General features: G+C 37.6%; 1 protein-coding gene across 1 annotated transcript in view; it reads right to left on the bottom strand.

The window, feature by feature from the left end:
- The window catches only part of PARP8 (poly(ADP-ribose) polymerase family member 8), a 114,864-nt gene that overhangs the window by 62,510 nt on the left and 27,865 nt on the right, over nucleotides 1-24,489 (bottom strand). Inside the window, exon 3 of the mRNA XM_048930711.1 lies at nucleotides 72-109. Coding sequence (XP_048786668.1) covers nucleotides 72-109 — 38 coding nt within the window. The remainder of the gene's footprint in view (nucleotides 1-71; nucleotides 110-24,489) is intronic.

The raw sequence follows: 24,489 nt of genomic DNA, 5'->3' as shown, positions 1-24,489 counted from the left end.
ATTCTCATATGAATACTGTAAGTTATAATAACACATATACATATGTCATGAACAAGAATGTTGCACTGTACCTGGGTAGTCCTCAGAGACGTGCACTGAATAGGATACACTGTAAAAAGGAAAAAAAAAAAAAAAAAAAAAAAAAAAAAAAAAAAAAAAAAAAAAAAAAAAAAAAAGGAGAAAGAAACAACAGAATTAATAATTACAATAACTGCTGAGGTAAGATTTTTTTTTCCTGCTCCTCTGTTATCCTATGTTTATTTATAGAATCCCGATGGTTTCTAGAACAGAAGCTAACAGCTATTTTGATGGCTTTTGAAGTGCTCAGCTAAGAAAAAATGTCATGCCCATTCTAAAAGTTTACTCTGCTGAACTGGCACATCCTGATTTCAACCTTCTTAAAAAGAATATTAAGACTGTATTATTTTTACTTCAGAGTGATATTTCACCATGTGTGTTTGCCTAAATAAACAAGTAAATAAAAAGTTGCTCTGTGAACACCATATATAGAAAAGCCCAGCTTTCTCTGCAGTTGTCTGTGAGCTTTACTCAAAGCCCAGCCTGAAGCCTTTTGTGCATCAGGGTACCTCTTTACACTTCTGTTACACTCAGTAAGAGAACTGTAGCAGGCTCTGTATTGCTTAGGCTCCTTCCTCTCAACAAAACACCACATTTATAAGACTTGTGGCAATCCTATTTGACACCTATATCTCTCTGTCAAGCTGAGTTCAATTCAAATTTAAAAGAGCTTCAGTCACATTAGTGTCTTCACCACACATAGATTATTTGGATCTGTTTCTCCAGAAAACAGATACACAAAGACTGTTCTCATCTCTTACCTAGGTCCATGTGTGCCTTCCATGAGGCTCACTAAATTCACTGCCCCTTTGATTTTTTCTTTTTTTTTAAGGTTAATGTACATCTTCATTTAAATTTAAAAAAAAAAAAAATCAATTCTACAACATGCTGAAAGCTTTCTGCTGTATAATTCATATTCTTCCCATCTCTAAATTCTATAAATTGTATGTATCAACGTACACATTTAAATAATTCATGATGCATGTTCATGTCTGTAGTGAATTAAGGAGACAGACAAAGACAGAATGGCACAGTTCTCTTAATAATTTTTACTGTGCATTGTGCATTGTTGAAAACAGATTCAGTGCATCTTTTTCAATTACATGAATACAACTCCCATGTAGACTATAAAATAAATTCATATATGATTTCTCTCTCTCTCTCAAGGACTTCAGCTAAATGAGTTCTACTTTCAAAATTCAATGATGGTAGGAAGTAATCAATAAAAAAAAAAATAGATCTCATACTTTCTTCCGTAAATCAATCTATTACAAAACAGCTCCGTCACCTGTTTTTGCACATAATCTTTTCTAACATAATTCGTTTTATGTGTTGTTTGACTAAGAAGCAGAGATGCCTGTTTTCTTCAACAGCTGCACATATTCACATATGTGGAAGCAGAAAGAGTGTTTATTATAGCTGACAACAGATTTAGCCACACAACTCTTGATGCTGCAGTCATTCCAGGATTAAATCGCATCATTGTGTAAAGCCAACATGTTGTGACTTTTCTCTTTTAGCTCTTTTCTAGATATTTGGGTAGGAATCATCTGTAACTCACCATCTTAGAGCATTTTCCCTAAGGACTAGGGGATATTGAAACATAGTTAATCTCTCATGGCATGAAATGCCATTATTTTAAGAGGAGAAATATTTCAAAATAAGGGAATATTACAAATCTCAGTACAGTCATTTGTGGAGAGTTTTGTCCTCTGGTACAAATGACCACAACAACAAAACACAAAGCACAAAACCAACAAAAACAGCAATAAGTTAATGAAGAGTCTGTTCGGAGTAAAACTATCTTTGAGAAACTGCATTTGCAGCCATGACCTTTACCCAAAGCAGTACTTCAGCCTCACTCTTTTAGCCTGGCAGCTTGCTGTCGACTTTGTATGGGTTTGTTTGACTGATGTCAAACAGAATGATGTTCAAGTGTAGGCTTCCATCACAAAGAAAAGAAAAATCTTTCTAGAAACAAGCAAATAGTCCATGTTCAAACAAAAAATCTTCTCAATCCATTTTAAAACCTGAAGCAAAGCAAGGAAATTCCATGTACTTACATTAAATAAATAAATAAATAAACAAATAAAAAGAAATAAATAAACTATGTTGAAGAGAGGAACAGGGGCTCAAGTAGTTACAGAACTCCCTTCAGTGAAGATATTCAAAACTTGATTTGATAAGGCCCTCTGCTACTTAACTTAACCGTGAAGACAGATGGTATTTTCAACTTGATCCTTCTTTGAACAGAGAGTAGACCGGATAGCCTGCACAAGCTGCTCCCCTTGTGAGTTACTCTATGCTCCTATGTGCAGAAACCCTGTAAAATTGTGTTTCTCTTCCTTCTTCGTCATATAGGATCTGTGACAGCAGCAGTTTTGGTCACATTAAATGGAAACTCATGAAAAAATACCCTTCTGGGAAAAATATTTGAAAGATAGAAATAAATTTAAAGATTTACGAAGATGCAGGTTAGAAATAACTTCAAACCACCTCTTGCAATGACTATAAGCAAATTCAGGGTCCAGTACAGAGACCAATAAATTCCCATAGTGGTCTCAGCACTGTGGTGAATATTACCAGGAAGGGGAAAGGTTGAAATTATATGAAGGTTTTTTTTTGTTTTGTTTTGTTTTGTTTTGTTTTTTTCCTGTAAATCTAAATAAAGAATCCTAACGATAAAATTTTGCACCAATATATGATGTCATTTCAACTTGAAAAGCATTAACAGAAAGTTTAACTGCCAACTCAAAATCATAACATGTTGGAAGTAATAATGGCATCTGTTAAGACTGCCACCTCAGAGGAGAGATTTTTAAGGGGACATGAACCAAAGCCTAAAGAGCAAAATACTTGAAAATGGAATGTTCACTTCCAATTAGATAAAACAGCAGCTTTTATTAGAAACAGTACTGATTTGGATTGGGAACTGAATAAATATAGCTTAGTCCTCAATTCAGCATTTTTTTATTTCCTGTGTTGGGTGTGTTTAACCTGATCACATTGTTAGCCTCTCCATTCTAAAAAATAAAAAAAATTTAAAAAAATTAACAATGGCGGGAGGATGTATAAAATTGTCTTCTATTTAAATTTTGGTTTTCAGTGCACATTGATGTCCCTGTGCTGTGAGAGCTTCAATGTCCCAAGTCACCGTATGTTGAGAAGTATCACATCAGAAAGATCTCCCATAAGTACAGCCTTTCAGATAGGTCACTCCACTTGCACAAACCTGAAATCCTACTTGGAGAGAAAAAATTGCTTGATGGAGTTGCCAAAGAGAGGAAGTGCTTTGCTTGGGTAGGCCTATGTTAGTTTTGCTCGGGCTATGGAAACAAAAAAGCCACAACTATTGAACAGAGCACAACTTGTTTTTCTGTTCCAAATTGTCTCTGTGACTGCCATATATGAGATCACATTTGGGTACATTTTCTACAGTAAGGATAAAATGCTTCTTACCAAATGTCCACCTGAGCTGTCAGAAACACAGCTACAGCAAGCTAACAGAGGTCTCTTAAGAGGTTCCAGTCCCGCAGCACTGAAACATTTTCCCATTGAGTTATTTAATAAGATTTGGAACCAAAACAGAAACACAAGACACTGATAGCTTAAAGCACCTTCAAAAATCACAGACTTCAGTGAAGGCACAGATGTTCACACCTCTGCAGTGGGTTAAATCCTTTCAGAGCCAAAGAAAGGCTGCACTGAAGCAGTTCTCTTGTTTAAGTACTCAGAAATGCAACTGGAATGAATTTAGGTCTGGTCTCCACACTCTGCACAGAAGTAAAACATGATTATTTCAGTGAGGGATGTGATTTTTTCTTTTGGAAAGCAGCTCCTCTGTACAACCCTGTACAGTTACATTGCTATAAATACAGCTTATAGCACTATAATTTATGCCCATTCCCATAAACACATTCAAACCAGCCAGCCATCACCTTTGCTAGTTTCATTCTATTGCTTCTATTGCTTCATGAGCACAGTTAAGCTTCGCTGTAAACAAAGCCTCAATGATCATTTTATTTCTGCTTTATTGAGCTCAGACCCTCTCCGGAGGGCATCCCACAGAACATGTATTTCTCACCCTATAAGCTCAGAACAACCTTCAGTCTATAAATGGTCTTGTAAAATTTTTGTTATTTAACAAACAGTAAAGCACCATATGAAATTAGTGAGAGATGTCATGTTTCCCTTGAGATTTTAATGTAAACTTCTTACCGCTTGAAATAATATGAACAGTCAGAGCTACAGCCTTAGAAACAATTCTATTCACAAAGCACTTCTTGCAAGCGTTTTGTATTGTGTTTTAACCGTATCTGCTCCTTATTTAGAGAGATTGTCCTGCAAAAATCTATCTGCCTTCATGAATTAAGTCATAACTTAGATTAAGAGCCAAAACATAATTGCTGTTTTTCATATGTCTGCCCCATTTTGATAAAGAACAAGCACATTCACCCACATTTATTATTACTATAATTTCCAAAAGTTAAACAGGACAGTCTTTGCAGATTCACAGAGCCATTTCCAGAGGCAGGATCCAAACCCACGTTACTTAGTGAGCAGAAGAAGTACATGCAGACATAAGTACGAGCCTCTAGCACTTGGCTCTGAGAAAGGTAGGCCTAAATTGCCTGCAGTTGTCCCAGCCAAGCAAGATTTTTGAGACAGTGAACCACACTCCTGCACAGGAGTTGTGTGTAAGACGTGTTTTGGGGCCCAAACTGAACATGCTACCAGGCAATACAATGCACAAAAATGTAAGATCCTGAGCAAAGAAAATAAATAAATAAATAAAACAGAATCATGTAAACTGCAAAAGGCAGAAAAGCGAAAGGTACTGCACCCGTTTATTCCCTTACGTATAACAGTGGTCTTGTTTCTAGAGGATTAGTACAAAAAAATAAAAAATCTAGAGACAGCAAGGTTTTTTGAAAATAAAGGTTTCCTGAGAAACTTGTACCCGTCATTTTGCCAAGCTGTATCTCTCTAAATCAATTTATAGGATTTATGGGATTGTTTTCCATGCCGCGAACTGTGTTTATTACCTATCATGGCATAAACCATACGGTCAGACATGCATCCTGAAGGCACAATAGTGACACCGTAGCAGAAGTGTATGACGTATCTTCCCATCACATTCACTTTATCTCTACTTTATGCCACCTGCAGTTTCTCTCTAGGAAAGAAATCCTTCAAGCTGAATTTCCAACTGCTTTTCACAGCAGAAACAGCATGAAGCATCTGGTACAAGTCTAAGATTTATGCCTATGGAACAGTTCTGACAATTCAACCATCTCTGTCCCATGGCAACAGCTGACTTACTGCCTTATTAAGTGTGGAAATTGTGATGTAGTTTCTATTCCAGTTTTAGCTCTTTCTACTAGAGCCAGAGCTCCATGTGCGGCTAACAAGCTTGCAGAAACAAGATTTTTTGGCATGTGGAACTTATGATAATCTAAAGCCAATCTATAACAAAGTGTAAGAAGAGTAAATAAGACTTTCTTCATCTTTATGCATCAAGAGCTACAGAACTCATAGGTTACTTTTTGTTTGATGGTCAAAATCCACAATCTAGTTCATCAGTGAAGTAATGGAAGAAGAGGATGCACAAAGCTCTGTACAAGCAAAGCAATACTAAGAATCAGCAGAGTAAGTTATGAATAAATACGGAAGATTAAGTTCTGCTTTGGGATTGATTATGTGCCTTCTGAACAAGTTAGCAAGCTGAAAGAAAGGTTAGTGAAATACTTTCAAGAAAAATAAAATCGTACTGGTGAAAATTTTGGTTTGAGATCCTATATAATATTTGTGAAAATTCATCATGACACAAATGTGATGTTTTCACTTTCCACTCTGGATGAAGCAATAGGAAGGAAGATGAAAGAAGTCCAACTGAATAGATACAACAGAAATTGTAATTTTTTACCAATTTCTGGTTATAAGTACTCTTTTTTTTTTTTTTTTTTAACTTATCATCAGTATCTACACATGACATGTAACAGAAGAACAACATTTCACAAATGTCCACTACCTATAAAAAAAAGTATTTCCATTCTCATCTTGCTTCATTTCCTAATCTTTGAAAATGCTTTCAAACCTTTCTGTGGATTTCTATTACTTTTGTGCCCTTTAACCTTCTTTTCTACTTACAGAATAAGAGAATCATGGAATCACTAAGGTTGGAAAAGACTACTAAGACCATCTACCACCAGCCCATCATAACCATGCCCAATGAACCATTTCCCTAAGTACCACATCCACATGTTTCTTGAACATCTCCAGCATCAGTGACTGCCATGTCCCTGGGCAGCCTGTTCCAATAGCACACCACTCTTTCAGAGAAGAAATTTTTCTAACATTCAACCTGTTCCTCCCCAGGCACAACTTAAGGCCACTATCTGTAGTGGACAACACCCACAATGCTACAACCTTCTTTCAGGTCACTGTAGGGAGTGATAAGGTCTCCCCTGAGCCTCCTCTTCTCCAGACTAAACAATCCCAGCTCCCTCAGCCACTCCTCTTAAGACTTGTGCTGCAGACCCCACATGAGCTTTGTTACCCTTCTTTACATAAAACCACAATTTGACCCTGAAGTCGGACTCTTCCCATAATTTTACTTATGACCACTCTTTTTGATCAAATGAAAGAAAAGCAGTTCAAAATAAATTCTAAAACAAATGAATGTCATTCTTTTTTCTAGGAACTGGTCTGAGATGAGGCATTCAGGTACTGACTGAAAAACCAGGTTAGCCTGAGAGAATCTAGAATATTTAAGAAAAAACAAAATTCTTTTTTTTTCTTTTTTTTTTTTTCTTTTTTAAATAGCTGGCCTTATTAGGATTGGCAAATTCTCTAAAGAGAATTAAAATCCAAAAGTTAAAGGTGCTGCAAAAGGACTCAATGTCAAGTTCTTCTTCCAATTTGTATGAAGATGACAAGCACGCAAGTAAGAGCAAAAGAGACCCAGCAGTCACAAGCAGTAATTTTCAGCATCAAAAATCACTTCTGCTTAATGGACTCTGCCAAAAGACAGACTTTCCAGTATCAGAGATAGGATACAATGATTTTGCTTTATGCTGAAATCAGTACAAATTTAACTACTCCTTTTAATAAAAGGAACTGTAAAATGAAAACTATAGTAATCCTTAGGCCTACAGATAAAGGCCTGTAGACCTATGGCTAGACCAAAGAAACTTAAAGCAAAATCCCTCTCAACATTTAACTGTCACAGCCAAAGTAAATGATGTTAGTTTTTTCCACTATGAGCAAGTGAATTAAAAAAAAAAAAAAGCAAAACAAACAAACAAAACAACAACAACAAAAAACAATCCTGTTTTTCCATGCTGAAGCTAATTAAAGAGCCCATCTCACTCAGGACACTATAAGCAGAGGAATGGTTCCACTGATGCCAATTTTCAGAAATAAACAGAAAATGATGGCAACATTCTAGTAGTTCTTGTTGGTATGCTATTTAATCAACTACAGTGTCTTTAATAAAAACACGTGAAACTTTAAAAATATAGCTATAAGCACAGATTTATAATATAATGTATTTTAATGTATCGCAAATCACATTTGTGAGTGAAGTAAGTACTGTTAGCACACACAAGATCAGCGAGTGCTGTATTTCATTCATGGGTCCTCTAAAAAGTAGTCCCAATAATGGGACAAAAACATGAATAGAAGTGAAAAAAATTCAGTTGCATAAAATATTAAAAACAAAGCTACACCCATCTTTAAATGGGACAGCAGAAAGACTCATGCAAGTTTTAATCATGTGACCTCTATATTTCTGAAAATAAAAGTTTGCATAAGGCTTTTAAAAACACAAATAAATATGCATGCATTTTACTCATTCAACAGTCAAAGTACATAAAGTCAAAGTCCATAAAGTTCAAAGTCAAGCACATAAGCAGAAGACTTACGTATTTTTTTAAAACAAAAGTGAAGTAAAAACTGATACCATTAAATAAAATAACAGTTACTAAAATCCATCATTACTATATAGAAAAGATGATTAAATATCCATAAATAAGATAAAAAGTAAAAGGTGATGTTCTGTTGCGCTTAGCCCAGCTATGGAAGAATCTTCTAATATAATAAAATTTATTTCTTTTTATATAAGGAGACTTGGAATTTGAATTAAATCCCACTGAAGTCCAACAGAGTTCTTAGAATATGACGAGACTGCAGGTAAGTTGCACTGAAAATACAAAATTTCTGGCCACTGACACTCCTGGTGTTTCTATAAAGAAGAAGTAAATTATTTTGCTAAAAATTTCCAGTTGTATTTCACAGGCTACAAGTTTTGTTGATTTTTTGTTTGTTTTACACATTTGCAACTTCCTATACAACTGGACTGTGAATCATTTTAAATCTCTGCCATTTTCTGGATTCCTGATTGAAAAAAGAAAAATGCCTTTGGACTTCTAAACAACTTTTTAATTACTCTTTAAGTCATTTTGAATGTGCATGTGTGCATGCCAGCAATTTGTTTTCACGTACACAGGCCATCTTAAATCTTCTTCTGAAGCACATTACTTTCTTGAGTTTTCACATCCCCTGCCGTCCAATAATTGACAACCCAGCATCAGGCAGATCTGTTCTTGCTGCTATTACAGAGCCAGGCTGATAGCAAAGAATTGGATTTGTGCATACACCCCTTTGCATCAAATCTCCCTACGGCACATCTGCAGTTATATGGGAGAGAACAACATGTGACTGTTATCTTTTCCTCTGGTTTCTGGAGAACGTGCACGTGTGATCACGTATAAGAGATTCCAGGCAAATCTACCATTTCTTTTGATGACAAATGAAAACTGTTTCAAAGAGATACAGGCAATGTCAATATATAAAAGATGGCACTGCTTTCATTTATTGACAACCGGGAGGAAAAGTGGCCCTGAGTCAAAACTACTACATATTTCCATTTGTCACTAAGAATAATTATACTACTGACCCTTTCATACAACCAAAGCATATCTGAATCAAATGGTGAACATTATTCATAAAGAGCTGCCTGATTTAGCACGTTATTTAAATAAAGAGGACACAAAGGATAGCAGTTCAACCATTTCCCTTGTGCAAAGCTTCCAGTGAAAAAATGCATAACTTCTAGTAAAAACGCATAATCTGTGGGATTAGTCACCACTTCAGCAAACATGAAGAATACCAAGGACACTTGGAAAAAGATAAAAAAGCATGTGCCATGTATCACTTTGAGGCTGGATAAGGCCCTGGGCAACCTGATCTAGTTGTGGTGTCCTTGTTCACTGCAGGAGAATTGGACTGGATAGCTCTCAGAGGTCCTTCCCAACTCTCAGAATTTTATGGTTCCGTGATTTGCTTTCTACATAAAATTACCCAAAAATATGACTGTGTATTCAATGTCAGATTGTCCACAATCAGACTACATAAGAAGTGGATTATTGCACCCAGGAATACATAAGCAGTGCCTCTGGTGTCCTCTTGCAGTCACCCTGTCTGACCATCACCAGATTAATACTGATCTCTTTAAATCTCTCCTTTGTGCTCTTTCTCTCCACTGGTCCCACTGGCTTGCATTCTCTCTCTCAGGCCTCCCCATTAGTTCTCCAACCAAGTTCAGTCTTCCCCAGAATACGGAATGCAAAAGAATCTTTGGATATCAAACTCAGCATATAAAATCATAGCCTTTGGTCACCTTACTTTCAGTGTTGTGCTTTTTACAATTCAAATAAGTTTTGCCCAGAAGAATAAATTTTTCCACTGTTCATCATACTTCTTGCCTTTTTTGGCATTGCTGTAAGAAGCAGCAACATGGTGTTTTGGAATCAGTTAGGAGTTATCTCAAAGCCTTGAGGTTTTGGTCTACACTGTTCTTTTGGAAGGCTTTTCTGAGACTTATTCTTTTGCCTGTACTTCTACTAACTCAGTTATCAACTTACATCAACTGAACAGAAGAAACCTTTCCATCCGCTCTACAAAGCCACTGTGTTGAGATCTTCCAGAACAAGAAGAAAGGGACAAGAAAAGAATTTACTATGATCTCATGGCAGAGAAGCAGGGTAAACTGCAGACTGAAGAAGTACAGCATACCAGTGTGCCAAGCAACAGAAGTGAGGAAGTCATGTCAGAGCCAACCTTTTTAACAGATAATCCAGCTTCTTGATAATAATTAAATACATAAATAAAGCATCTGTAAATCCCTCAACATATTCATTGTTTAATGTCACTGTGCCCCTAGCAAGGAGAGCAGCTGCATTCCTCTACATACAACATTCAGCAAAGGAGGAATGTCACAGGCAACATTCTTAGACCACTCCCTAATCAGTTAGCATTTTGCTTGTTTATCTAGTGAGGCACACAACAGCCACAACAACTGTGCAAGGAAGAGATAACACAATAATAATATGCAGTTGTTTGTCATACATTACAGAATCAAAAATATTCTAGTTTCCCCACAAACGAATTCCCCAAAACTTTTTGGTATTGCTGAAATATTGCATTTGTGTACCACAGACCCACAGGGATGTGTTATGGGCAGAGGCAGGCTTTGCATCCTTAACCTAATAGACCCAAGAACAAGAGTGGTGCCAGAAGCGACATGAATCAGGAGTGGTCAAGTGGTCAAGGATGTCTGTGACATCTCTGCCACCATATCACATTCATAAAGAGCATGCACTCATGAACAGGAAACAAAACAGAGGATTCACAATGAGATGACAATGGGAAAAAGCAACCTTTTTTCCTCTCCGTTTCAGTTATGACAGGTTCAGTTTGAGGACACAGGTGAAATAACCCTTCAAATATAACACTGAGTACAGGTTGTCCTGAGCATTAGAAAGATGTCAGCAAATGGGAGGGAGCTCAGGATTCATCAAGAAACAATTGCCAAACAGGCTGAACAGGTTGACAAGGAATAAAATGTGAATTGTTTCAGACAGCTAGGTATACACTGTGGCAAATCGATGAGCAAGTGTGGTAGGAAATACCATAGTCACTGAGACATATTTTCCAGAAGGCAAACAGGAAGATGAGTATCATATTTATATGATTGCCCAAGGGAAAATGACAAGCCATATTCGAGTGAAATTAGAGAGAAAAGTATAACTCAAACATAAATCAGAAATGGTGAACCCCATTAAACAGTAAATTAGTTTCCTGGGGAAGTGGTGGCAAGCTAATCACATAGCCATTTAAAGTCAGCCAGGAGAAAGAGCTTAACTAAAATTTATGGAACAATTTTGTACTGGCAAGGATACTAACTAATGCATTTCCCACTGCTAGTTTCAAAGAGCCCTGAATGAGTAGAAAGTTACTTGTCTTCTCAAGAGTGGCTCTGAGAACAAAGTTCTAGGTTGACTATGACACTGATGACTCTCAATGTGACTCACACACAAAAAAATCAAAGTATGCTGCCTGTACAGTATTTCAGTAGTGTGCGGAATAACAGCAGCAGGGAATTTCAGATGGAGAATTTTTTATACATTTGAAGAGGCAGCATCATCTAAGTTCTGAAGCAGCTTTTCTGCCTAAGGATCACAATTTTAGCTGTTTTTGAAATTCACTTGCACTCTTCATGACAATGCAACAGAATGCACATTGCACCTTTTTTTTTTTTTTTTTTTTTTTTTGCACATCAACTCATCATTTAGTGTCAGCACATCTAATATGGAGTAATTCCTAAATATACATACTGTATTTGGGTGACAGAACACTTCAAGACACATGACTACTCTAATAAAATTACATTTCATGCCATACACAAACACGTATGAATATTCCCTGGCAGATATCCCTATAGAAGATGCCTAGTAAACTACAAAACAAAAAAGAATAATCAAATTTTATGCACTATGCCATCACATAGGTAGATTTTGAATATTATTTTAATTTGTAAAGATTTAATTCAAAAATTCCCTCCCCTGGTCTTAATTAGATCTTTATCATCTTCAAGAAGTAATTACGTGACAGGTGTAATACTGATTAGGAAGCCCCTGTATTTTTGCAAAGGAAGAGGCTGGTCTGTTCTCAGTGCTGTTGCTGTGATTTGCCACACGCCTGTGAGAAAGAAAAGTGCACACGTTCTTAAAAGGTGATCAGTAACTGCAAAGTGTTCACACACTGGTTTGCCTCTCACACGTGCTAAACCTCTCCTTCACTAACAGAAATCAGTGGGAATCATCTGCAGTTTTGAAAACAAGTCTACATTTAAAAAATAATTAAGCAATAAAATTCATGCAGAGCTATTTATGTTCCCTTCAAAATCTCATCAGTATATATCTACTATTTTAGATAATTCAATATCTAATTAGGTATACAAAGAGTTGATAAATTCAGGGAGTTGGCTACTAGACACTTTCTACAAAGCCTGACAGTAAAATTCTTTGAGAAATTGATAAAAACTTGATAAAATATGACTCAGGTGAAGGTTCTCAAAATTGCTACACATTTTTCTCATACAGACAACAGTCTTGGCCCTATGAAATTCAATAAGCAAAACTCTCACAAACTTCAAAATAGTTTACCCTTCATCTCCATCTTCTTCATCAGCTAATCTACAGTAAAACAAAACAAAACAAAACAAAAGCACAGAGAAAATGTATCGACTTCATCCCTTCTTTACTCCCTGGTCTGTTTGTACCGTTTAGCATACTCCACTGCCATCAGAATCTGGAAAGTGTGCTGAAGACTGGAAACAATCTGTGAGTTATAAAGTCTGTAAGCAGTCAGTTTGTGAAGTATTTCCACTAAGACTAAAGAATGAAGAATAACCACGGTCAGGAAACTTCAGTCTTCTGCTAATGTAAGACTAAACCACCAGTAAGTCTTTCACTAATGCAGAACTCTTAATCTGAATTCCACTTTAATAAAGGCAGAAATACAAATATTGATGAAAATTATCACAAAATATCACATGAACAGCAAAATTTAACCTATCAAAAGAAAAAAGATCAAAGAAAAATGCCTCCCTTCTTGATGCTTTGCTAACATGCTCTGCAGTGCCTTGAAGAACTGCACAGCTAGCAGAGCACTAGGTTGCAGAGAAAGCAGCAATGGAAGCAGCAATGCAGCTGCAAATGTGTGTCACCCTGCTTACTGAAGCCACTGTTCTCAGGCACCTAAATATAGGGAAACAGAAGTCTTATTCAGACATGTACATCTTAAAATTTGGGCCAGTTTCACAAATTTTCAGTGTCTTCCTGCGCATGCCATGCTATAAGACAAACACAGCACTGGTAAGTGAACTACTTATCATTCAAAGAATAAAGAGGTAAAACAACGTAAATATGAACACTTGGGTGTATTTTCTTAGTTTGAGGGTTGGAGCTTTCCTTGAGTCACACAGATGCAGGTCCCCAGGTGTTTGGCTACACTGCATTTTAATATGCTCAAAAAAATGCCCTCTAAACGTTTATCCACAGATGTGGGTCAAACTGTTCGCCTGCTTATACAATTGTTTATCACCAGACACATCAGTGATGTGAGTCATACGAGTACCTAGATCAATAAATATCTTCCACAGCCTCATCAGGTGCTACAGCAAACTAGAAGGCCAGAGGCAGAGTGATTATGGTTCACTCCATTTTGAAAGGTCACTCACTTTCCATCATCTGATAGCGTCATTAAGCCCAAGTGGGATAACTGTTCAAAATTATTGCCTGGGGTGAAATGGAACAGTAAAGCTGTAGCACTTATTTGCACCAGAGAAATTAAGGGGAAAATAACAGTCTCCTTTCACATCAGGACGTGTATAGCAGAGGGTCTGAAAAATATAGCAGTATTTTACTGCTTAATGAAATACTTTCAGTGATATATTAAAGCACTGAAATTATTACTGTGGGAGAGTTCATGATGTATTAATCAAAGCATTTGAAAAGCTTCATCATGTTTTTAAATTGCATTAGACTGCATGCAATCCAGTTTCAGGAGGACCTACCACCTCCCAAGACATGCTGTGTTCCCAGCTCCTGTGAGAAGTCTGTGGAAACAGAAGCTACTTAGCACCTTGCAGAATAGGGCATTTGATGCATAAAGGAAAATCTAACCTAACAGCTACCTACATGACATAATCAGATCAAGTACTAACTAACAGCATTTAACAAGACCACCACAGCTAGCAAGGTAAACAAATTTCAAGCTCTTGGTTTTTTAAGACAAAGGAAAAACATGACTAAACACTGACTAATTCAATTCCTGTATTATTCAGCAGCAAAATACACTGTCAGCTGGAGAAAATAGAAATAAGCCTTTCTCCCCTCCTTCCCCCAGTTTCTCTCTTTGCTGGACCACCAATAGGCACACTTACTGCTCTCTCTGGTCATCTGCAGTGGGGGACTGACACCAAAAGTGCTAGGATCAAGCTCCGGTGGGAAAGCAATTGATACTTTTTTGTTTTATAGGCAGGAAACATACATGAAGGACACCAAAATGTTTCTGCTCACAAAGATAGTCAGGGATAGGTATCAAGAGATCTTCTGTACGCATGCACTAGCTGGCAGGCCATCCTTTCTCATAAAGTTTTTCAACACTAGCAAAACTGCTGTCCTCTGCAGGCTACGAGTCTTTCACACTGATTGACTTCTCTCCTTTTCAATGTTATATGTTTAAAAACCTTCTTTGCACTACAGATCATTTGAAATACCAGCTCAATGCTATTCTAATTTAAACTTGGGAAATAAAACTGCTCTCACACAATATACTTCACAGCACTAATGAATCTTAGCTTTAATAAGAAATCACTATAATTCAAATTCAATCTCTTAAGCGATTTGTTATACCTCACCTTCTGTGAATTCACCATGTCATTCTAACCTAATGAACATCAGTGTAATGTGCTCTACATCTTCCTAACATCAAAACTACTTGCCTCAAAAAATGATAATTAGAAATAAATGAAATTGTACAGAAATAACTGCTTTTTGTTCATGAGATTTGTTTTAAAAATAAAAAGAAGATCCAGCAGGATGCTGGATCAACTGTTAAGTGTGAAATGAAGCTAATTTCACTTGAGATACTATATTTACTTTATTAGATCAGGAAAGAAGCGGAAGTGAAGTAGCATACTATAAAAATCTAACAAAGTAAGCAAACATAGGCATCAGTAACTTATACAATGTATTTCCAGAAAGCTATATTTGATTTCATTACAGTATTTGTGCGAGCAGAACCTATAGCCTTAATCTAGAAACAACAACCAATAAAACAAAAACAACCAAACAAAAAAAAAGAACAAAAAAACAAAAGCCAGCAGCTCATTCGGGCAATGATAAGTCTAGGAATGTGAACTGTTTAGTTTAGGAGCCTATTATTTTCAGGGCCATGCAGTCTCCTTGCTGACCTCTTACACCATCAGAAAAACAAAATTCTAAGCCAAAGGTTGCTTGTTCCTCCTTTTACAGCCTCTTCCTTCAAATCCACAGGCATAAAAAAGGAACCTTCAGTTCTTTAAGAACTGAAAACAACCTGCCAGCCCCTTTTTCACAGGAGAGGTCAGGGAAAGAGATGTTTGAAGGCAAGGATGTTTTAATTCAAGGAATGTGTGGAATTGAAAAGATGATAGGAATATGAAAGTGTTGTGATTACATTTCTAAATTAATACGTCAGTAGAAACAATGGAATTCTCACATTCATACATTCATTTCCATAGGAGGAGAATTGCTGCTATGAATTTAAAAAGCTACACGCAGAATCAGGCAAGCAGAGGTTTCATCAGGTAAGCATCCATTATGAGAGATAAAAGTCAAGTGGCTCTTTGTTTTACAATCCATTAGGAGGCTTAGATATATAGGGGGAAAAAAAAAAGGAGAAAAAGGATTATTTCAATCAGTTTGCTCTCAAACTGTATTTAATTAAAATAAGCAGGAAAAGAGTTCAAGAAGTTCATGTCTGCCTAGGCACAAGTGAAAGTAATACAAGTCAGTTTATTAATAGACAGATAAAGCCCTCAGGAAAGAACCCGATGACTCAGTAGAATGCAGCAGCTGAGAGAGATCTCCACGGCATTTAGATATGATGGGTGCCTGTGATAACAAGGCCTTTAGCTGGATCTGCCAGCAGAAGCAAGCCTCTGGAATTGGCAGATGAACATTTTACACAACTGTAAGGAAAACTGGGACCCTATACACTTTACTGGAGTTACTGCCGAGACCAACATTGTCAAATACATGCTGGAGCAGAGGAGCACAAAGGCAGGCAGAGGGATCCCTGCAGTGTGGTCAGAGCAAGGGAGCCCCAAGGGAGCCCTCAGTCCAATAGGTTGAGAATGGCATCCAACATGGGACCAAAGGGGGAAGCTCCTCACAGCACCTTACAGAAGGGGTACGGTCAGGAGACCTACAACACATTACAGGATGTTGGGAAAGTGAAGTTTGGAAGTACCCAGTATTTATGATGGGTTGTTTAGAGGAAGGACAAAAGGTGGGAAAAGGTGGTTTGGGGGAATTTGCATGGAAGAACAGAAGGAAAAAAGAAAATATTAGTTCTGCTGGGCAGTATGCTTTCCTAGCCCTGCCCTTGGCCTGGTCAGAGTGTGCTGGTCTGTCTCCTCAGGGAACTATTTCTAGCTCTTTCCCTGAATGAGGCACTCTGCTCTGTGTATGTACCAGGGACTGAGTGCAGAAACTAGAGAGGGACCAGGGACACAGGGCCTCTAAGTTCACCTGTGTTCAGAGACTGGAGGACCCACAGCATAGGCACTTCCCACTAACAGACCTTCATTCTGATCTGCCAGAGGGGGACAGGATTAGGCCATATGTACTGCCAGGCTAAGTGTGAATGCTCAGTCTGTGAATACATGCTCAGCCTCAATACCAGCTGGACTGGAGTACATGGAGCTGTGACAGCCTCCTTCTGGCATGCAACCACGGTCAGCAGCTCCTAGCAGATACCATCTCCATGCAGGATTTGCATAAATAATTGTAAATGCCTTGTCTGATTTCTGTATAGTAAGAACTATATTCAAGTATGGTTAAAGTATGGTTAAAGATATCCTAAGAAGAATCCTCACAGCTCACAAACTCGCAAAGGTCAATTATAATGGAACAATGCAGAAAGTTTTCCAGATGTTCTATCTGTGCAAATTTGTGATATCAGAGTAAATACTGACAGACTGAATAACAGACATGTTAATGCTATAGAATCTCTAATAAAAGCTCTGCATTTTGACTGGGGAAATAAGCTAACTAAAAACTATGTTATCTTGCCTGAAACAAGTCTGGAGTGATGAACATCAGCTTGTGGTTGTAGATTTGCACCTTTATATTGAGTTTAGACATCAGCATCTTTCAAAAGTTGATAATGACAAAGGTGTGGTCAAGTAAAAATGATGAATTCTGAGCTTTGCACCTGGTGACAAACAAAAGCCTTTATGTGGCTTTGAGGATAATGCTTCCTGTTCCTCTCTGCAAAATGCTTTAAAACTACAGATGAAAAGTTTATGCTTATTACACATTAAAATGAGGCTTTATAATTCTAAATAAGATACAAACTAAAAATAAATTAATGGCTGCATTCTCAGATGGTAAACAGCAGTAATTCTCCATTCCTGGTTGGTAGTGTTCTCAAACCAAAAGGATAGGTTTCAAATCAGTTCTTATTTTAATTTTTACCTGTAACAGGAGACTCTACTAAAACTAAACTTTGTGAAGCTATGTCAAAGTCTCACCTCATAAAGAAACAAACATCCATGGCTGCATCCAGCAGAGCACAGAGTCATAGAATCATTAAGGTTGGAAAGGCCACTATGATCATCCAGTACAACCATCAACTCATCACCCCAATATCACTAAACCATGTCATTCAGTGTGATATCTGCCCTTTCCTTGAAAATCTGCAGGGATGGTGATTCTACCACTTCCCTGAACAGACAGTTTCATCTGCAAAGAAATCTTTCTTAATTTCTTAATAAGAAATTTTTCTTAATACCCAACCTGAACCTGCAGAAGCAGAAATGGCAAATGAGCTCTATGCCAGCAGCCACACCTTGCTGCCATAATGTCAGAAGAGTCCAGGACAATCAACCTCTGCTAATGTTTTGCCCCACATTCTTCCAAACTCAGAGATTCAGACAACTCACCAGATCTCTCACAGAAGTCATGTCATAAAACTATCAAAGGGAGAACTATGTACAATTCTGGGCAGCTGAAGTTGGTCACTTCTGGCTATGACTTCTCAGTTTCAAAGAAAGATTTGTATAAGGAAATGCAAGCAAGATCAAACATTTCGACTGGCAAATCAATTGATACATGCTTTGTTTGAAGATCAACATTTCTCTAATGTCTGTTGCAAAGTAAAAATATCTTTTCTTGATGACTCATTTTCCACACTAAAGAACATCTGTGGGTGTAAGAACAGAGCTGAAACAATTCTATTTCTTTCTTTCTGTAACTATTGTAGCAGTTCTAAATTCTATCATAAAATAGAAATGAAGCACTTACAAGATTTTTTCAGCAACTGAACATGGCTATGTGCCCCTCCTGTAATCACTTTTATCAAGATGCTTAATATGTTCAAATCATTTCAGTGATCTTATGCTTGCACTCAGAATTAGATCTGAATACAGACGTAAAAGTGATTTTTTTTATTGTATTAAATGCTCAAAATAAATGGTGCAACATTTGCAAGAACATACCTTATTCATTTCTTAGTGCTGTCAGTGTAGTTATACTTTAATTAAGTAAGGACCCCAATTCCTATTAATTTAAATAGATTTATCCCAAACTGTTAGATGCTAAACATTAGCCTCTCTGATTAAACATAACCTGTAAGATCCCTATAACACAGCTGTATTCAAACTCTGCTGACATCAGCAAAGGCTTTCAGCCTCCTGTCCCAGCACCTCTGCAATACATTTAAAAGATGATAACGTCCTCTTTTTGTTATAGATGGAGAAAGGCATCTCAGATATTGACACCTAGTATCAGGAGAAGGAGGTGATCCCGGATCCTCATATGAGCAGAACAATTTTCACACAATCAGAAGATGGGCAAAACATAGTCCACGGCTTCTGGAGTCAGTGTGCCTGAAACAGAAATACCAGGAAGCGTGGGAAGACATAATAAAAAAGAGATTTCCTTGCCTCCTCCGTCCCTTGAGTGAGCTGACTCACGGTTTCTCAGCAGATGGGCGTACTGAGTCTTTCCCAGCAACAGCACTGAATGCATCTTGGAATGTTGGTAACAAAACTCTAGGGGGCTGAGAGAAAATGAGAAGGTTTTTTTGAGAAGTAGGTTTGGAGGAACTAGTCTCAATCAGGATCAGAAAGATCTGATGAAGTAGCAAGTAGAAGTAGGCACCTTCTGCTCTCTGGTACCTGACACTGCCTTAAATACTTCCAGCAGAGAGACAGGGTTCCCGACATGTCTTCTGCCAGCTGAAGAGCCCTTCTGCCACCCAGGCACTGGATATAAACACTTCCCTTCATGGATATCCATGCTTCCCTTGATCTTCATGTGCCTCCCTGTCTGCTAAGAAGGGAAGAGACTGAACCTACATTAGAGAGAAGCCAGCACACTTTGGTCACATCAGTGAAGGAGAAAAAGCATTGCTACTGAGATTAGTAATGTGGGAAAACTGAGAGAAAATGTTTCTGCATGGGGAAAGAGGCCAAGGAACACTCTACATACATGAGAAAAATGAAACACAGATTGTCTTGACAGCCCCTACGTGTCGTAAATAAAGGTAAATAAAGAGCTGCATTGTTCTTAGCTTAAGACAGAAGGTGATTCTGTTTCCAGTGAAATATCAATGTGTGTTAGTTGAAACTTAGGTGTCTCTTGCTAAGATCATTTTGTTCAACATTTTGCTATGTTGTAAAAGCCATTACACTACAGGGTTGCCTGTGACAAGAGGGATTTCTTCCCATGTTCTTTTCCTATTTTCTAGACAAACTTATTTATCTAGAAAATTTGCAGGTTTAAACACTGCATAGCACCAGGCACATACTCAGCCAGTTAAAAAATGCAGGTGCCCAATTTAACCTGCCCAATAACAAATATTTGACTTGCTTCATAGATCTTTATCTGAAACAGTACAATCTTTGATAGTACATTTATAAAGGGGAAAAGATCAAAGTTTACTCACACAAAGAAGGACAGGTGCTATCAGACACGGACAAAAGTTCTCACAAGCAACCACAGCTACACTCAAAAGCATTGTGCTTTCAGAGAGCATTAGTGTGAGCCTCCCTAGAGGCACAGGAAGAATAATCAGTCACCTGTGAGTATGAAAACCTCAAACCAACAGCAGTTCATCTGAGAGCAGATTTGAAGATGTCTACTATCACTTTTCATTGATCAAGCCAGTCCCAAATAAACATCTGTAGATTTATTTATCCGATTTCCCAACATGAGAATAAGGACATTAACCCAGACACTTTTTACCTCAGATCCAGGGGTGGGTAACACCACACAGTTTCACTAACACTTGTACCATACGGTGAAGAAAAAGAAAACAATACCAAAACAGAGCTATGAAGCACTGGGGTTTTCTACTCACTGCCTTTTGAACTCAAACACAAGATAGTTTGCTTGAAACCTGCTCATGAAGACAGTCAAAGAGCTGACAGCTGTCATATATATGCAGTTGTTTCTCCTGGGGAACCTTTTCACTTCTGAAATCTTAACATATGCAGGGGCTAGGCCAAGAAAATCTAGTAGGAACTACAACTTTATACTGAGCTCGGTGAAGAAAATACCGTAAACATATCTACCAAGATTAGGAATAGAGCAGCAACATAGTACATTTCCTGTGTAAGCTTATGGTCATAAATGTGGGCTGTATACTGGCCCTATCTGAGTCTGTGCTACAGAAATACCATCTGAACACAGAACGCCGTCTGCCAAAACAATAGAGAACATTTTTCCTTTCTCACTCCATGAGAGTGCCCAGGTTTCACAGGACCATTATCCAAGAATAATGTCTTCAATCAAGATCCAAATTCCTAGTCACGAGTAGTCATAATTCATTTAAGATATCTTCAGGCTTATCAAATCTTTCCTTAGATGTGAACCTCCAAAGCAATATATAAGTGAAGAATACAAGAATTATTACAGGGCTAAAGATTCATCTGCCTTTCAAGGCATTGTATTATACTTCATTAAGCACAGGTCAGAACAAAGCCCTTAGGCAAAACACGAAAGACCTGCAAATGCTGATCTAAATTCGTTAGCACCCATAACATAACACAAACAGAGGATGGTTTATTTCTCTTTCCCTTGATTTCAGGCTGATCTAAATGACTTCTTGTACTTCCCATGATAGCACGCTAACTTTTTCACAGCGAGATAAACTTTTCACCCTCAGCACTTCATTTAGGTATGCTGAGGTCAGAATCTGGCAGAAATCTCTATACTCATATTTCACTGTGATCAATATGAGAAATGGAAAGGAAATAAAGGCACTGGAATAAAAATAGAAGAAAGCCAATGACAAGTATGGAAACAACTCTACGTATGTCTCAGAGATTTTTATTTAAAAATAAGCCAATAAAAACACAAAACAAACAAATAAAAACAACCTCCTCCCATTTCCCCAGACCAAATCATCTTGTTTGGATAAACTGCAACCCTTGGCTGTTTGAGAAGAATATCAGCAGAGGTATGCCAGGAGACACAAGGCTTTAACACTACCAGCAGAAAGGAATAACTCTTATTCTCCACAATCTCACCTAATCTAATTGTTAGGGCTAAACAACCTGAAAAAACGTTATTCATAACACATGACAACTTGCTTCCCTATCTCGCTATACCTATCTATGTAACAGTAATTCAGGAACATTTATGAGAGAAAAATGTGTATGATATTATTTTTCAGCACACACACACAAACACATACACACACAAATCTGGTTGCATTTATTATAACAGTTTCTAAAATCTATATTTAAAAAAAAAAAAAAGAAAAAAAAAAGAAAAAAGAAAAATAACACTAGCAGAACATTGTTGCTCATGGAAGTAGAAGTCTGCAGGTTCACTGGAAAGCTAAGCAAAGTTTTTATTAATATTCATAAAGATCAGACCCAGTACTGACCACTGGGAACATCACTAGCCTCCAACTAGACTGCACCACTGATCACACAACTTTTTTTGTCTACCAATGATGACATTGGTAGACAACATTACAACATAGAAGGCCACAAGACTGGCCAGGCAATGTTCTCCCACTGGTCAAGCCATTCCAGCTGTCTCAGACCATCTCCATATCTTGCATGTGCCTTAAAACAGCTTCCAGGAAAATCTGCTCTATGATCTTCCCAGGCACAGTGGTAGGTGATCTTCACACAGGCCTGAAGTTCCCCAGATCTCTATTTCTTAAAAGTTGGAGTGATGTTTTCCTTTCTCTGGTCCCCAGGTACTTTGCCTGACAATCATGAATTTTTAAATATGATGTAGAGTGGTTCAGCAACTACATCAGATAGTTCTTTCAGGATCCTGGCATGCACGTGATCTCACTTGTCCACATTCAGTCTCATAAGGCCGGTCTCAGACTAGTTCTCTTCTTACAGTAGGAGCAATTTTGCTCCCTTGACCACTGCCTAGAGGTTCAGAGACATGAGATGCATGGTAAGCCTGACTGACTGCCAGTGAATACTGAGGCAAAGAACTTACTGAGTACCTCAGCTGTCTCTGTTGAAACTAGCTCTCGTTCCTCATTTATCAGAGGGGGTGCACTCTCCTTTGACCAATATATATGTAACACTAAGTTCAGTTCTAATTTGCCTCCATCTAAATTATGCTCTGCATTTTTTCCTCTTCTTCACACCCATTTCTACTTTCTTGGTCCACAGAGAGTTCTGAAAGGGCTACAATTCATTACGTTAAACACAAATGGTTTAAAAATTCTTCATTATTTATTGTAAACACCAAAAATCATGTCTTTACTAAACCAAAAAATTCAACATGAAGAATATATTTCCTACAGATGAGTTTTTAATAAAAATGCTGAATGTCTTCCAAGTAAAATTTTTTTATATGGCCTCAGATCACCTTCAAAATTGTAGCTGAGGAACTTCATGTCTTCTGTGGTCTGAACAGGGTAAGTATCCCATATTTAATGCAGTAGCAGAACCTCACAGGCTTGGTCTACCACTAATGGCAAGTACCCAACCAACTAAACACACATTTCATTGCAAAGAGATAATAAGAGAAACTCCAGAGGGAAAACAGAAGTATTGGCTCCATGATAGCCAACGTACAAAATGTCTCAAGTTGTAGGAAGGAGTTCGCTCTGTGGCTGCTTTGCCCATTGAGCTGCCAGATGACACAAGTACAAAGAATGCAGGAACGGCTCAGGGGTCACAGGGAACAGCAGTGCTCGTTTGTTTTGCAGTTTCCTTGCCAATAATACAATAAGGAAATAATATGAGGCCAGTATCTAAGCTGAGCTGTTTGCAAACTTCTACAATCAGTTCATTTATTAAGAAAAACCACTAACTGAACTTAATTATGAACAGCTTGAATTAATTACTTGTACAACATTAACATCTGATATCTCAAGAAAGAGCTCTGTCCCCTGCACCCTTCACAGATATATATTAAGATAATGCCTAAACAAGCAAATCTACAGTCTCATTTCAATCACAGTTTTATGATTTCATACCACAGACACACAAAAACAGACAACAAAATGTGATTAAAAGTCATGATTTGGATGTGAGATCCTGCATATAAGCTTAGAGGGAATGTCCACACCAGGGCTTTGCAAATACATAACGGAGAGGACGGTGTGACTTTTCTGACATTAATGTAGGTTTGCCCATGTGTGTAGCACAGATGACGGACCCAGACTTTCCAATTATTTTCATGCCTAGCAGGACAGAGACCTGATAGTGACAATCAGAAGACTCAGCAGTGAGTCTCCTTATGAAACTCCTGTTCACTGGTAGGAGGCATCAAGATGATCTTCTCAAACTCACACAGAAATCCACAGGTAAATACTAAGAGACTAAGCAGTGAAATAAGTGTGATAAAAGTATAGAATGGCTTGGGTTGGTAGAGACCTTGAAGAGCATCATGTTCCAATGCCCCAGTAACTTTCAGTGAGTATTCTCTGAACATAATAAAAACTGATGTGCAACTAGGACCAGTCCTCCCCAAGTTCTTAACACACAGCAGAGAAACAATATATATTACAAAGCAAGTTTCACATACGCTGTGAAACACTTTCCCTCCTGTTTATTCAGCCTCCTAAAATGGTTCCCAGCACCACTTCCACCAGGGACATTTTTTTTTGCCCCTTGGTGGGAGAGAAAAGCAAACTTCAGCTGAAAATTGCACTTTACAATTAAAATTCTCCCTGAGCTATACTTATTATTATAGAGTATTTACTCAAAAGCACTAAAGGGGATGAGATGCATAAGCCTCATTAGAGAGTACACAAACTTCTTTAATAAATTAATATTCCCCTTCTTTCTTCCATTTACATTATGGC

This window comes from Lagopus muta, chromosome Z (assembly GCF_023343835.1).
Source record: "Lagopus muta isolate bLagMut1 chromosome Z, bLagMut1 primary, whole genome shotgun sequence".
Taxonomy (NCBI): domain Eukaryota; kingdom Metazoa; phylum Chordata; class Aves; order Galliformes; family Phasianidae; genus Lagopus; species Lagopus muta.
Note: the sequence above shows the minus strand (reverse complement) of the source record. Positions and strands in the feature narration are given on the sequence as shown.